General features: G+C 44.0%; 1 protein-coding gene across 1 annotated transcript in view; it reads left to right on the top strand.

Moving 5' to 3' along the window:
* Positions 1–15,133, top strand: part of NELL2 (neural EGFL like 2) — a 1,025,546-nt gene that overhangs the window by 922,562 nt on the left and 87,851 nt on the right. Inside the window, exon 16 of the mRNA XM_086919530.1 lies at positions 459–599. Within this exon, the coding sequence (XP_086775656.1) occupies positions 459–599 (141 nt within the window). The remainder of the gene's footprint in view (positions 1–458; positions 600–15,133) is intronic.

The raw sequence follows: 15,133 nt of genomic DNA, 5'->3' as shown, positions 1-15,133 counted from the left end.
GTTTACCACCGTGTGACAAGGATACTAATCTGCCAATCATCCCAAAGCACAATGGCAACATACCCACGGTGCAATTTGTGACTGGAAGGGATAGTTAAAAAATGTGGCATGCTGCGCATTTAAGAGTGATTGTATGTTCATTGTTTGAATGGACCAGCCTGAAGGGGTGTTTCAAATATCCGACACGATGTCCCATATATAATGACTGCCTTAATCAGTAGAGGCATATGTGCTGATTTCAGGTTATATTACATATTAGCATTCACCTTTCATCAGTATGTTTCCTTAGAAAACTATTTTAGATTTAACATATACACGTTTTAGTCAAATCCACAGAAACCAAAACACACACAAAAAAATGAAAAAAACTTAGAAAACGCTTAAGATGCAAGTGGTTACATTGCGTTGCGTGACTAACTGGTTTTATCCTTCTCCTTTCTTTTTTGGCTACTGATCAGACATTGATGAATGCTCTGAAGGCTTTATTCAATGTGACAGCCGTGCTAACTGCATCAACCTGCCTGGCTGGTACCACTGTGAGTGCAGAGATGGCTACCATGACAATGGCTTGTTCTCTACGAGTGGGCAGTCCTGTGAAGGTCAGTACGCACACAAAAAGCAGCTGCTCAGTAAGGCAGCCAGGGACAATGAAATATAAATGGATAGCGGGGAAGCAAGTGACCTCCACACCAATTAAATTATAAAATGATTTGGGGCAATTGCTGGCCGTAATATAATAAGTGCTTTCTACTTGACACAGTTTATTCATTGTGAAATTACCTTTTCAGTAACCTTGAGATTCTCCTATGATTTGTTTTAATTTTAACAACACAAAATCTCTCAGTCTGACATACCCTAAAAGGACAATATTCCTACTTAGCTTCTGTAATAGCGCCCTCCCTTCTTGTAACATGTGGTGCAGCTAGAGGCAGACAATGTGTCTTATTTCTGCGGAATAAAAGGTTAAATCTACAGAGAAGAAGGTGATAACATCCATAATCCAGTTCCAAACAGAAGGAGAGAAGCACATGAAACATCACTAACTGCATCATTTTTCACATCCCTGAAAATGTAGAAAATAAGTTAAATATGTAGGGTCTCTGCTCTCCTCGCATACATCTCTCTTCCACCGCGCTTCTGTGAATCCGGAAGTTATGGTGTGTGTTGCCCTCACACATTTCTCTACTGCCTTTCTGTGTCCTGATGTCAGGGTATCCGCACCCTCCCCCATGCCTTTCCTTGGGTATGCTTGGACCCTCCATATTTCTCATATACTTGCTCCATTTAGTTATACGGGATAGGAGTCAAGAGGGAGACTGAGTGACTTGGTTTGCTTGACTGCATTGCAAAGACACTATGCAGGTTCACTCTGCTCATGCTAGCCAACAACTAAGCTGCTTTTACAATAAATAACTACCTCAATCAACTCGCTGTTAATGGATATCACTGTGATTCTGCATCTTGAATCCAGTCTATCCTTCGTCCTTTCTGATGTTTTTAGAAGCTTGCTCTTTATCTGGAAATGTAGGCATAGAGACTGAGGGATAGATTTACGGAGATTTTGCACCGCGTTTGGGTCAAATCGGCGCAAAATCTTTTTTTTTCCAATTTACTTTACAGCGCTCAACTTGTTTAGCACTGGAAATAACGGAAAAGTAATGCAAAGCAGCGGATGCCGCTGCTTTAAATTACTTAGCACCATGGGGGCGTACTAAGGGCGGAGCATGGGTGTTTCCATGCAAACACCCAAGATTCCCATGCTGAACCCAATACACTAAATAAAGTGGATGTGGTTTAGCAAGAGAAAACTGTGCCCTTTTAAAATAGGCGTAAGGAAGGAGAAATGCTTTCATTTCTTCTTCCTTTTCCAAGTTTGGATGCATGCTGCACTGTGCAGCACGCATACATAGTTGGAAAAGCTTTGTATCTTGCCTAGGTATGGTATTTTGTACAGGAATGGTAGCCTTCCAGTACAAAACCTATGCTAGACACACACAAATCCTACCGCTATGGCGCTAAGGTGTGTGCCTGGCGCCCAGCAGCTGTAATCGGTGCAAGGGAAAGGGGCGGAGAGAGCCATATCTTCGAAGATATGGCGCTCTCCTGTTCCCTCCCTGTCGCGCAACGCAGAGCAGTCTTGCTGTGGTCTGTGCTGCATTGAATGGAGTTTTTGTAAATCTACCCCAATATCTTCCAATACTTTCAGTGCATTGAAAGTTTTTCAGAAAACGTGCAGTATCCAAAATCTGTAGAAAACTAAAAAAACTAGTGTGAAAAACGAAGAAATCTGTGTTTGGAAGAGAAAAGTCCAGGCTGCAGATCTAGGGCCTCGCTGAACAAGGCTTTGTTAATGCAGTTTTTAAGAGGACATGGCCTCCAAGACGCCACACAGTGGAGTTTCATCAACCTGCTTTCGCTGAACAAAGCAGGATTCTATCTTGAAATATCTGCTTCTTTGTGGCCAAGATATACGGGCATTTTATCTCGGTTACGGTGAAGATTGTAGAGCAACAAGAGACATGTCAACAGCACTGGAAGGGCCAGCAGGGAGTGCAGTATCAGCAGATTATCTGGCAGTGTCCATGACAGAAAGTCAATACTTGGATGTGAAGGTGATTCACCCTGTACTGAGACTCTAAATGGTTTATACAACAGCTTGAAAAATGTAATGTTTGCACGGCTCATGCGGAAACTGACACTCCTAATAACGCTGTAGACATAAAATGTAGTGATTAGAAGCCTGGTAGTATCAAAAGCACCATGGAACCAATTAAATGATGGAAGTAGCTGGAAGTCTCAGGTACTCACAGCATCAACATCAGCAGTAGATCCAAGGTCTTCTGAGTTGGTTGAACACACTCTATTGGTTCATCTGTACTAAATCCACTGCTGGTGCACTTGTTGGATTATATAGTCATGGAATCGAATCCCAATAAGTACACTAGGAATTTCACATATGCAGGCTGATAAAATTCCCTCCCTTGGACTGAGTTATAATAAATAATGTTTGCAGTGTTAAGAAAGCAAGTCTATGATGATCTTGTGCCTCGAAAACTGTTTATTTCTGTTAGGTTTATATTTGCTGTACCATGATAGACGTTCTCAAGATCCCATCACCCGAGACAGCAATAAACCTGGGGGAACCAGTGTTGAAAAACCTGTGTAGCGTATAGTACATGACAGAAGTTGAGGACTGGTGACAATATTGTTAAGTTGAGTTGGTGGAAGGAAGTGCATGTTTTCTCCTTCACAATCAGTCACACAATAAAGAGAAGAACATCATTAAAACACTGTTGATATAATCAGCAGTGGATCCGTCTGCAAATTATAGCATGTTCACTGTCATCCACCCTCACAGATCTTTTTGGAAGAGATAATACAGTGGAAATTTACTGTGTCCCTCACAAGGTTCTCACTGCCCACGAAGGAGAAAGATGAAGGTGCAGAGGTTCACTCACTGACCAGTAAAAGGACCTCTCTCTGTGGTCCTTTTTAGCAGGCATTTGATTGTGAAGGAAGACTAGACCCCAAATGTGGTATTGTTTTATCCACATGACGTTTTACAGAATGTTTAAGAAAGAGAGCAAGCAAGGACAAAAAATAGGAGGCGCATGATTTGATGATCCTAGCATTAAATCTGTATTTAACACTTATAATATTGGTGATGGATTGACAATCCAACAATATATTTCTCTTCTCCATCAGTGTTGAAATTCCAACTGGTCGTTCCATAATTTCTAAGGTGTTGATGTTTTAATCATAAAGGCAATTCAACTAAGTATTTTTTAACGTGTGAGACAAGAGTCTTTGGTGAGCAACCAAACCTAACTTGACCTTCGCTACAGTATTTTCAGTGAATTTGAAGAGCTTTGTAATAATGCATTTTGTGAAAGCTATGTATACCTATAATGCGCATTTACTTGCCCAGAAAACTACTTCCATTGAAAGTGCCATCATATATAGGTAACGTGTGATTAGATGTGTAAATAAGATCAACATGTTATGTCACGTGAGAGATATTTGTGTAGCTCATTCGGTCACTAGGTTGACCTCAAAGTCAGTGGAGAATCTGGGTGTCTTTCAAATGCAGTTATGAAATTTCCATTGCGTACCAGTTTAAAGATGTGCTTATCAGCTGTGTCATTATTTATTACTCTGTTATTATAGCGAGTTGTGGGTGAGTGTTCTTGACTGGAGAGATTGATGGGCTATATTATAATTTTAGATCAATAACCATGACTTTTGCCAACAGATAGGTTGCGGTCTAGATGCTATAATACCTATCTAGTGGTGTATTTTTTCACAGTTGGATGTTTGTTAGGCGTTCTGTCAGATGATGTATGGTGTGTAGGCCTGGGCGGTAAATTCCGTTCCGCTGGCGGAATTTGCAGAATTTGGGTAATTTTGCGTTCCGCGGAGAACACGGAGTTGCCCAAAATTCTGCGTTCCGCGACTTCGCGAAATTTTTTGCTTGTTTGCGTTCTCAAATGCGTGTTCGCGAGATATTTGCCTGAGCACGCATACAGCGATTGCGAACAGTAAAAAAGCATCACCAACAAGCAATTCCGCGTGTACGCGGAATTTCTGTGTGTTCGCAGAGATTTTTTACCGTTTCATAGAGATTTGCGTAAAGCGTTTACGCAAATTCCGCCCACACCTAAATGGTGTGCTGGGGTTAAGGCATGTAATGTGAACTCTGATACCTAACTATATGCATGCCCCCTTGGATTTTAATATAGATATGCCATATTTGCCATACATTCCATCATCTGCTGCATATTTTGCAGATTTTAACAAACATAATTGTGTCTAGATGAAACGGATTACATGTTACCAGAAATATGGTGACACTTGCTCCTGTGCAGCAGAAGGCAATTGCAAAGGTGCACTGGTCATCTTTCTGCTGCCTCCTGCTATATTTGGGTAGTGAACTGATACTAGTAAGATTAAATATTTTTCAAGACATTATCATCATGTGAAAAAAATACAATATAATGAAATATTATTATCACAAACTGTACTGCACTATGCCACAGTATTTTCCCTTTCTTGCTGCATAATATAATCAAGCCCCAATGCTTTTCAATGGGGAATCTTAGTCGCACAAAGAGGCTGCAGGCTTGGACCAGGAGGTTGGATGAAGGTGACCACCGGCTGGACAGGTAAGTTGGGATGTAGAGGGAGGCTCGGCACTATAGCCTGGGCTCTCCAAAGTCGGAGACAGAAAATGCCTATGGTAGCAAAACAACAAAAATCCAATAAGAGGAAGCAGAACTATGAATTTGTAAAGATTTACGTGAAAATAGTGCCAAAAAGTGCAAAGCACCAATGGTATTCAATGGTCGTAATAGAGTGGGACCTATGTGCAATTTGACCACAGGGAAACCCTCATTTGATTCACCAAGTGGATTGGTTCCGGTGAAAGACTGGAAGTCACAAAGTTCGTAAAAGTATCAAAGTCCTAATCAAAAAAGGAACTTTATTCAATTTGGCAACATGGAACTGCCAGTCAATTACTTTTCCTCCTAAGTCTCCTTGGCTCTGGAGCAAACGTTTTCAAATGTTTCCAACCTTTTTCCAGTTGCACAAGCAACCACAGGAGTACACTTGTAAGTCGTTAGTCCTCCAAGGACTTCAAGGGGCGCACCTAGATTGTCTTAGCCAGACAGAGGCCACACCCAAAGACCAGTTCTAGTTCCAATTATAACTGACCAGCCGGGATGTGTAGGGAAATGGCCTTTTGCATCTTCTTGTCTCTGTAGCGACAAAGGAGGCCGCCTGCTCGCCCTTTCAGTACAGTTCATTATCCTGGAAGGGAAAACAGGGCAAGTTCTTCAGGGCTCCTCTCAGGGCACAGACACCAGGTCCAGGCCTCTTCTGTTCATCCGTAGGTCCGGAAAATGTTCTGTCCAGGTGCGGTGGGGTGCCATTTTAAGGTCTCGCCTAGCAGCGCGCATGCTCTGCTCTGCGAGACTTATTGTAAGGGGCTTCAGAAAGCTCACCAGACGCACACTCGTTCATGTGTGGCTTATTGCCTGCTGTTACCCGCACGGGCGCCATGTGTTTTGAATTATCGGTCCCAGACGCGTGTGCGATAATTCGAAACACATGGCTTGCTGTGGCGTGCGCACCCCTTGTGTGCTTGTTTTTTATTACCCAGTGTGCTTGCTGAGTTTAAAAAAATCTGCTGCTATCACTATCCATGTGTAGAAGTACGGATCTTTTCCCGGTGGAGGCTTACTGCAATTTACAACAATATGAAACATAATATGTGAAAAGGGTCCCAGCATAAATAACAATGTTTTCTGTGCCTGCACACACAACAAAAGTCAGCTTCAGCTGTTAGACAATGAGAGCAAACACAGGCGAGGAAGTAGTGCCCATCAGAACTGAGTTCAGTAATACATTCCTGTGCACCACAGTGACAGCTCAAACAGCAGCCTGGGATTCTTAGCAAGGCAGGGGAGGGATGAGCCCTTTCCACCTTGAAAACCCAGGAAAGTAGCAAACAGTGAATTTCACCATGTGCAACTATGCTTTAATGACATACACAACTAGCGGTAATGATGGCATTAAACATGTATTTGTATTTTGACAGATACCTTTTGCCAAATTTGTATCAAGATACAGCTTCCATTGGAACATATTTTATGCATTTAATTTAATGAAAACCTGAGTCACGCATGCCAGGATTTGAAAATTTGAATGTCAGATTTCATTTATTTTTTTACTTTTCTGCATCAGTTATTTCAGCAGCACATTGAACAAGCACTGGCAAACCCAACTAGGTCCCGCGTTTCAGTGGCATTTTCTGACCTTTTGGCTTTGTTAAGGTGTTCTTTGTCAATGCAAAAAGAAAAAAATAGCTTGCTTGCCAACGAGGAATAGCAATGGCAAAAATAAAAAAATAAAAACGATAGCATCGTATTGATGTATATATGTGCATGCTTCACCATACATGTGCATGTATGTGTCAGGACATGGCGGCCATTGTAAACAGAGAGAAAACAAAAACGAGGGTTGGAGGGTCTAAGGGAAGTTTATAGACCTCCCCAGGTTGTTATCCCCTAATGTACAATATATAAATACACAAAAACCTGGGTGTCTGATAGGAAACAAATGTGTTTCAGGAACCATACATTGTATTGAGTCAACAGAATGTGTGACTAAATAACAAAATAGACTCTAAATAAAGTTTGACAATCCAACGCATGTAACCACCAGCAAAAGTAGGTGAGATCCAAGATCCAGAGATGGATTACCATCAAAATCTTGTTGGTGATCTGATTTTTCTCATCTGGTCATCCACAGGGCTGGGCTGGTGTGTCTCCAGATCAGCGAGACTACTCCCAGGACCGCCTGGTAGGACTGGGATCGAACCCACAATCGCCTGTTTGACCATGCGTGGGATCACCAAATGGAACAAAGAGCAGTGCAAAAAGTGAAGGTGTAAGAAAAAGTGAAGTTAAAAAGGAATAGAAAACTCACAGTAAGGGAACTTTAATGACCGTGAGTTTCTTTCTATTTAAAAACCAGAACAGCGCAAAACCGCAGTGTAAACAAATAACTGCTTAGGGGCCCCTAAATAGAAAGAAACTCACGGTCCTGGGAGTAGTCTCGCTGATCTGGAGACACACCAGCCCAGCCCTGTGGATGACCAGATGAGAAAAATCAGATCACCAACAAGATTTTGATGGTAATCCATCTCTGGATCTTGGATCTCACCTACTTTTGCTGGTGGTTACATGCGTTGGATTGTCAAACTTTATTTAGAGTCCATTTGGTTATTTAGTCACACATTCTGTCGACTCAATACAATGTATGGTTCCTGAAACACATTTGTTTCCTATCAGACACCCAGGCCATTGTAAACAAGCATTGAAAATGCAATAGGCCTCGCCTTTGATTAAGTTATATCCATTTGCTTTGCTAATGGTATTGTGTAGCAAAGCAAATGGCTTTAACTTAATCAAAGGCGAGACCTATTGGCTATGCCAATGCTTGTTATGGTTGGAGTGACTTTTGGGCACTCTTAACCAATGGGAAAAAATTTTGTTGCCTTAATCCAAACAGGTCCAAAGTGTCACATGTCGGCATTTTCAAGATAGCTGAAGTCTTCAACCACATTAAACCTGGTCTGTGATGGTTGTGGTTGTTTATGAGAGTGCACTATGGTAATCACCAGTGACCTCCCACACCTTACTCTACAATCAGAACACATAAAGTAGCTTTGTTTTGCATTAGGTATTTGCATCTCTGGCTATCATGTATAGGAACACATAAAGTAAAGTACATAAATGGACCCTTCAGCTGTAAACTCTGTAGGTGGTCTTCTTACAGACACCCAGCCAAGACACTAATTCCTGAATTCAACCCAACAGATAAGATGTCGCACTTTAAAGGAGGGTTGAGCAACGCTCGCTCCATGTGTAGCCACTCCCAAGGTATAAAAGACCTTATCCTAGAGTTAGACCTCGATTGCCTCCTTATAACCGAAACCTGGTTAACTGATAATAGCAAACCTGATCTAGCCATCGCCCTTCCCCAGGGCTATACCATCTTTAGGCAGGACAGACTGAAGGGGAGAGGTGGAGGAGTGGCCGTGGTGCTAAGAAACGGTTTCAACTGCCACACATTCCCTGGTACACACCCGCCCTTACCACTCTTAAAAAACAATGCAAAAAGACAGAACGCTCATGGAGAAAAAACAAGTCAGCAGAAGAGAAAAGCGTCTATCACTGTTCCATGAAAGCTTACAAACAAGCCCTACATGACGCCAAAAGGACTTACTTCGAGGAAAAGATAAAAAACTCCGCCTGCTCATCCAAGGAGACCTTCTCCATCTTTAAAGAACTCCTCCTTGTCCCGGCCCCTCCCCAAAAACCTATGGACCCCAAAGAAGCCGAGGAAAAATGCGTCAAGTTGGCCTCCTTCTTTGACGAAAAAATAAAAAAAATTCTCTCCTCCCTCCCACCTGCCAACTCCGACGTCTTAGAGAAAGCCAAGGAGCAGATACCTCCCGCTGATAAACCCTTTCTAGAGTCGCTTGGCCCGGTCACAGAAGAAGAAGTAAGAGTCATATTTACCTCAACTAAGAGCGGAGCCCCTAGCGACCCGGTTCCCATACGTTTTGCAAAAAATATCGCACAGACTATAGTTCCTCAATTGACAGCCCTGATCAATATCTCACTGGAACAAGGAGAGGTTCCTTCTAATTGGAAGGAAGCTGTCGTCAAAGCGCTTCTCAAGAAACCGTCGCTTGACCCCACAGACCTCTCCAACTATAGACCTATCTCCCTTCTCCCCTGGATAGGTAAAGTCGCCGAACAATTAGCAAACAAAAAGCTGTCACAGTACCTTGAGTCAAACCATCTTCTCAATGACTCACAGACAGGATTTAGACCAGGTCAGGGCACAGACACTGCTCTCCTCGTGGCAGTAGAAAGAACCAGGGAAATCATCGACACAGGAGGATCAGTGGCAGTGGTCCTCCTGGACCTTAGTGCGGCCTTTGATACGGTCAGTCACCAGGTTCTAATCCACCGTCTCGGGACTGTTGGGGTTAAGGGCAGAGCCCTTAAGTGGCTTTCGTCCTTTCTCTCCCGACGCTCCTACCAAGTATGGGAAGGCGAAAGCCGCTCCTCCTCCATCCCCCTCCAGTGCGGCGTGCCTCAGGGCTCCTCCCTGAGCCCTACGTTATTTAACGTTTACATGGCCCCACTGGAGGAACTTGTCTCACCCTTCGGAGTAACTATCGTCAGCTACGCCGACGATACACAACTGGTGGTAACACTCTCCCACCCTAAGCTCGAGCCCTCCAACCTCCACGACTGCCTCTCCAGCGTATACCAGTGGATGAGCGACTCTGCTTTAAAGCTAAATGGCTCCAAGACAGAGATTCTGCTCCTTGGACAAAAAACCACGAACATCCCTTCTAACATCTGGCCCGCCTGCATGGGCGAACCCCCCACTCCCAAGAAGGAGGTCAAGAGTCTCGGAGTGTGGCTGGAGACTGACCTTACCTTCCGGACCCAGGCCAGAAAGACGGCCGGCACCTGCTACGGTTTACTTAAATCTTGCAGGAAAGTAATGCCACTTCTACCTTTCCAGTCGCGCCTCATGCTGATCCAGGGCTTAATTCTATCTAGGCTGGACTACAGCAACGCCATCTACCTGGGCGCCCCGGAATCCACCTTTCAAACTCTGCAAAAAGCACAAAACGCCGCCGCTCGACTCCTAACAAACACCCCGGCCAGATCATCTGCCAAACCCGCTCTTAGAAAGCTGCACTGGCTCCCGATTAGGGAAAGGGTCACTTTCAAGGCCCTCTGTCTTGCCCACAAGGTTCTCCATAACACCGACCCCCCCATACTAAACAACTGGATCACCCCTTACAGACCCACGAGAGCGCTCCGCTCAGAGCACGGAAACCTTATCACGATCCCCAAGGTGAAAAAGGCCCGCATAGGTGGACGCCGCTTCTCGGTAAACACTGGAATCAAGTGGAACGCACTCCCTCTGAACCTCAGAACAGAACCTAACCTCCTCCGGTTCAGAAAAACTCTTAAAACTCTTCTCTTCCCCTAAAACTGGCACCTTTCCGGTCCTCTCCCCCTTATGAGTAACAAGGTTTTAGCGCTGGGATACCCTTGAGGTGACTACGCGCTCTATAAAACTTTAAATAAATAAACATTCAACTTAGACCCCCTAAAAGATACAGAAGGCCTTGGCTTCTCAATCAAACTGAACGAAACCTCCTCCGTCTCTGGAGGACTGATCTACCGCTCCCTGGTAATGCTACCAGATTCCTTGACATTCTTAGTGACTCTTTGGGCCACCTTCTCATTAGATACCCACACTTCACTCTCTTGGGTGATTTTAATCTATACCTCGATTCTAAAACTGACTTACAGGCCACCAACTTTCTACAGACCCTAGAAATGTTCAACCTTCAACAACGGGTTACACAGCCCACTCACCAAGCTGGTCACATACTCGATGGGGTATGTACGAACCTTCACCTTCTAACAACCCTACCTCCTGTCCCACAAATATGGACCGATCATAGTCTGATCCCGTTCTGTATCAAAACCTCCCATCCCCAGAATGCTTGGAAACCTAGTTTACACTCGGATAACCACGTCAATTGGAAAAAGATAGAGGAAAATTTCGAGCTTAAGCCTATCACCCAAACACGGATCCCTAATCTTACTGGCGACGCTGAACAGGACTCTAAACTCTTCCAGAGCTGGATACAGCAGGAGATTGGAGCACGCGAACCTCCCAAACGTCCCCGAAGAATAGAGAAAAAACTTAAAACTAACGCCCCCTTGTTCACTACAGAATTAGCCAAAGCCCATCTACTATGTAGAAAAGCCGAACGCAAGTGGCGTATTACTTACGACACGGCAGACAGACTCTCTTATATTCAGCTGAGGAAAATATATCACTCCAACATTAAAACGGCTAAGAAAGTCTTTTATACTAACGCCATCATTGATGCCAAACAAAAACAAAAAACATTGTTTTCGATTGTGAAGACTTTCACCCATCCCAGAGCGTTACAACCTGAAATTCCCCCTTCTCAAGAGCTTTGCAACCAAATAGCCGACTTTTTTGAGGAGAAAATAGACGCAATTCAAAAAAACTTTCCTATACCTCAAGTGGCCCAGACTTTAACCATGTCTGTTCAGAGAGTAAACCCAATCGGAAGTCTTAACACTTTCACACCGGTCAGTTTAGGCCAAACAAGAGAAGTAATTCTGGCATGCAAATCAGGATCGCCGTCAGACCCATGCCCCCCCAGAATTCTCCACCAACTAATTGATGTGGTGAATCCAATCATTAACAAGATTGTTAACTCTTCCCTCAGCACTGGGATCGTGCCACGTGAATGGAAACAGGGAATAGTAAAACCCCTGATGAAAAAACCTAATAAATCCCCATCTGACCTCACCAATCTACGCCCGATATCTCTCCTCCCTGTGCTAGGAAAAATTACCGAACAAATGGTCTATAGAGAACTTAAAAGTCATCTTGAAGCATACAACGTACTCCATCCCCAACAGTCAGGTTTTCGTCCCCATCACTCTACGGAAACTGCACTGATTGAATTGACAGACTCTATAAAGCTGCTGCAGGATCAGAAGAAGAACGCTGTTCTGATTCTTCTGGACCTCACAGCAGCGTTCGATACTATTTCGCATTCCATACTGCTAAGCAGACTGAAAGATATCGGCATTTCAGATGTGGTTCTTGCGTGGATCACTTCCTTCTTAACCGATAGATCCCAAACGATCGCCCTGGGCCCCTTCCTCTCTAAAGAGAAGAGGGTCCCATCGGGAGTTCCTCAAGGCTCCATCTTGAGTCCTCTACTCTTTAATGTACACCTGATCCCTCTTATATCACTGATTGAGTCATTCGGCATACTTGTAACATCGTATGCCGATGACACTCAACTCATCGTACCTCTAGAGGAACACTCCACTAAGGCCGAACAAAACCTTAAAAACTGTCTGAAGGCCGTTTTCCACTGGATGTATAAAAACCACCTAAAATGCAATTCCAGCAAGACAGAAATCCTCCCTATGGGAAAAAAGGCTAACTTCTGCCCCGGCCTATGGTGGCCTGAAGACTCCGCTGCTCCCCTCCAGACTGTAGCAACAGCAAAAAATCTTGGAGTTCTGTTCGGCTCCGAATTATCCTTCGACCAACACGTCAGGACTGTGGCCGGCCGGTGCTTCGGCATCATATAGTCTCTTAAAAAATTCTTCGACTTCTTACCCACGGACTCAAGAAAAACTGTAGAGGTGGCTCTAATTCTCGCACGCCTAGACTACTGCAACGGTCTTCTGGCAGGCGCAAAAAAATCTACACTTAAAAAACTCCAAAGTGTACTCCACTCGGCAGCCAGATTAGTTTTAAAACTACCTAGAAAATCCTCAATATCAGCGGCCTTAAAAACTCTCCACTGGCTCCCTCTGCATAAAAGATTATTTTTTAAGATTCTTATTGTTGCATTCCGGGTATTCAATAACACAGGCCCTAAATATCTCATCAGGCGTTTTCCCCACTACAACCCTAACAGAACCCTGCGATCCTCCAATGACAATCAAATCATGCTAGCAAGGTTTAATCTCAAAACCAAAGGTGGCAAAACCTTAAACTACCTGGCCTCTAAAGCCTGGAACTCTATGCCCAAATATCTTAGGTCCCAAACCCAAGAAATCCAGTTCAGGAAGCTACTAAAAACCTGGATCTTCAATCTTCCAGATGATTACACCATGGCCGCCATCTAAATCTTTACTAGGTAATTGATCTCATACCAAGAAATCAGCGCCAAGATGCTCCTTTCGGAGCGACCGTTGCGCTCTACAAATACCACCACAATTTACAAATTACAAAGTTATTTTACATTAGGTGTTTGCATGATTTATTTAGCTGCAATTTACCAAGTATTTAACAAGTAATACGAAAACCTATTTATGACATTCACCAATTTGTGATTACTACAATATAGAGTGAGTTGATCCATTTTCAATTAAGTATCTGTGAGTTTCCAACTTAAATAATTTACCAGAACCTATATAGAACCTTTCCTACTGGAAAGGTGATTGTGGGAAATGGGTAGACTAAATACATTTTGGAACATGCAAAGAGCACAGGTTTGCGCCTGGTGTGGCCTTGCAACGCTATTGGCAGATTCAAGTGTCTTTGTAAACTGTTCTGATGTTACCACCACAGACCATAGTCTGTTTAAGATTTAAAGATATGTCCGGTGCATTGTATAGTATGATGGTAACATATTTATTAAGGTGCGGGTGTGCTGATTTGTGCCTGAGAGGTTAAGTCAGAGGTGCCACAGATTTTATATGCAACTTATGAGTTGGAAGCTGTGCCCACATCCCAGCCAATGAAAGCAGCTCCAGCTCATTCTTGCTGAATATGTGATATCATTGAGATGTGTCAAATGTGCATGTGGTGTCTGAACTGTCATGTACTGTGGGCCTCAAATAATGATGGAGTCTATCTCAAAAGTGCCAAGGTGTGACTTAAAAATGCCATCATTAATCTCATAGGGCCTCATTTATGAAGGCCTTGCACCACCAGTGCGTCACTTTTTCCCATTTTAAAAGTGACGCACCGATGGCGCAAAATACGATGCCCCATAATCAGACCCTACAGCTTTTCGTGAAATGGTGGCTTCTTATTGGATTCACGCAAACACGTAACTACGAACGTGTCTCCGTACAGCATTATAGGGAGAGAAGCTAAGAGATATGGGGCAGAGTGAAAGCGGCACGAGAGAAGCAGGCGATATGGCACATGGGGTCCAAAAACATCATGGAGAAGGGAGGGGAAGTGTAGTGGGGAGCTGCAGGGATTGGGAGAGAATGCAAGGTAGCGTCTATTGCTGTTTTAATTTAAATTATCGTTTCTTTTGCCCTATTGATAATGCTGTGGTTGTGATGCAGTGTCATCAGGTAGCGCCACATGCTGGAAAGTTGCTAGAAATGAATGCATGTTCATCATCATCTCTCTGCTTTCTCCATCCACACTGCAACAAGTAGAGTCCATGGAACCAGTCTCTGGCTGTGTGTGTGGCATGCCTGCTCATCAATTAGCAGGCAGGCCATATTTTTAGGCATGTCAATTTGGCTTTCGCTTAAGTGATCTTTGAAATCCCAGGCCCCCTCTCATTCTCTGCTCCCTTTCTGTAGGTAGAGGGGCCAGTGAGGAGAGGTCCTGGAGAGGAGAGGGGATCTGTGAAGGGAGGTGCTGGAGAGGAGAGGGGAGCTGTGAAGACAGGGCCTGGTGTGAGAGGGGCACCAGTAGATAGGGAGGCGTGTGAGGAGGAGAGATGCAATAAAAAGGGTCTGTGGAGGAGAGAGAGATACTGCTTCTACAGGAGAGGCGAGGTAGTGAGGGGGAGACAGCTGTGGAGCTGAGGTGATGCGAAGGTGATGGCAGAGGAGGGAGTGAAGATAGTGCCTAGTGTGAGGGAGGAGACTGGGCAGGGAGAAGGTATGGCAGGTGGACGAGGCTAGTAAAGGGAAAGGTTATCAGGAAATGCTTACTACTGCTGGCGTGAGAGGCACAGCCTGCGCTTCAGATACAGTCACTCAGGGTCTTT

This window comes from Lissotriton vulgaris, chromosome 1_1 (genome assembly GCF_964263255.1).
Source record: "Lissotriton vulgaris chromosome 1_1, aLisVul1.2, whole genome shotgun sequence".
Classification (NCBI taxonomy): Eukaryota; Metazoa; Chordata; class Amphibia; order Caudata; family Salamandridae; genus Lissotriton; species Lissotriton vulgaris.
This window is presented reverse-complemented; position numbering and strand designations above follow the sequence as displayed.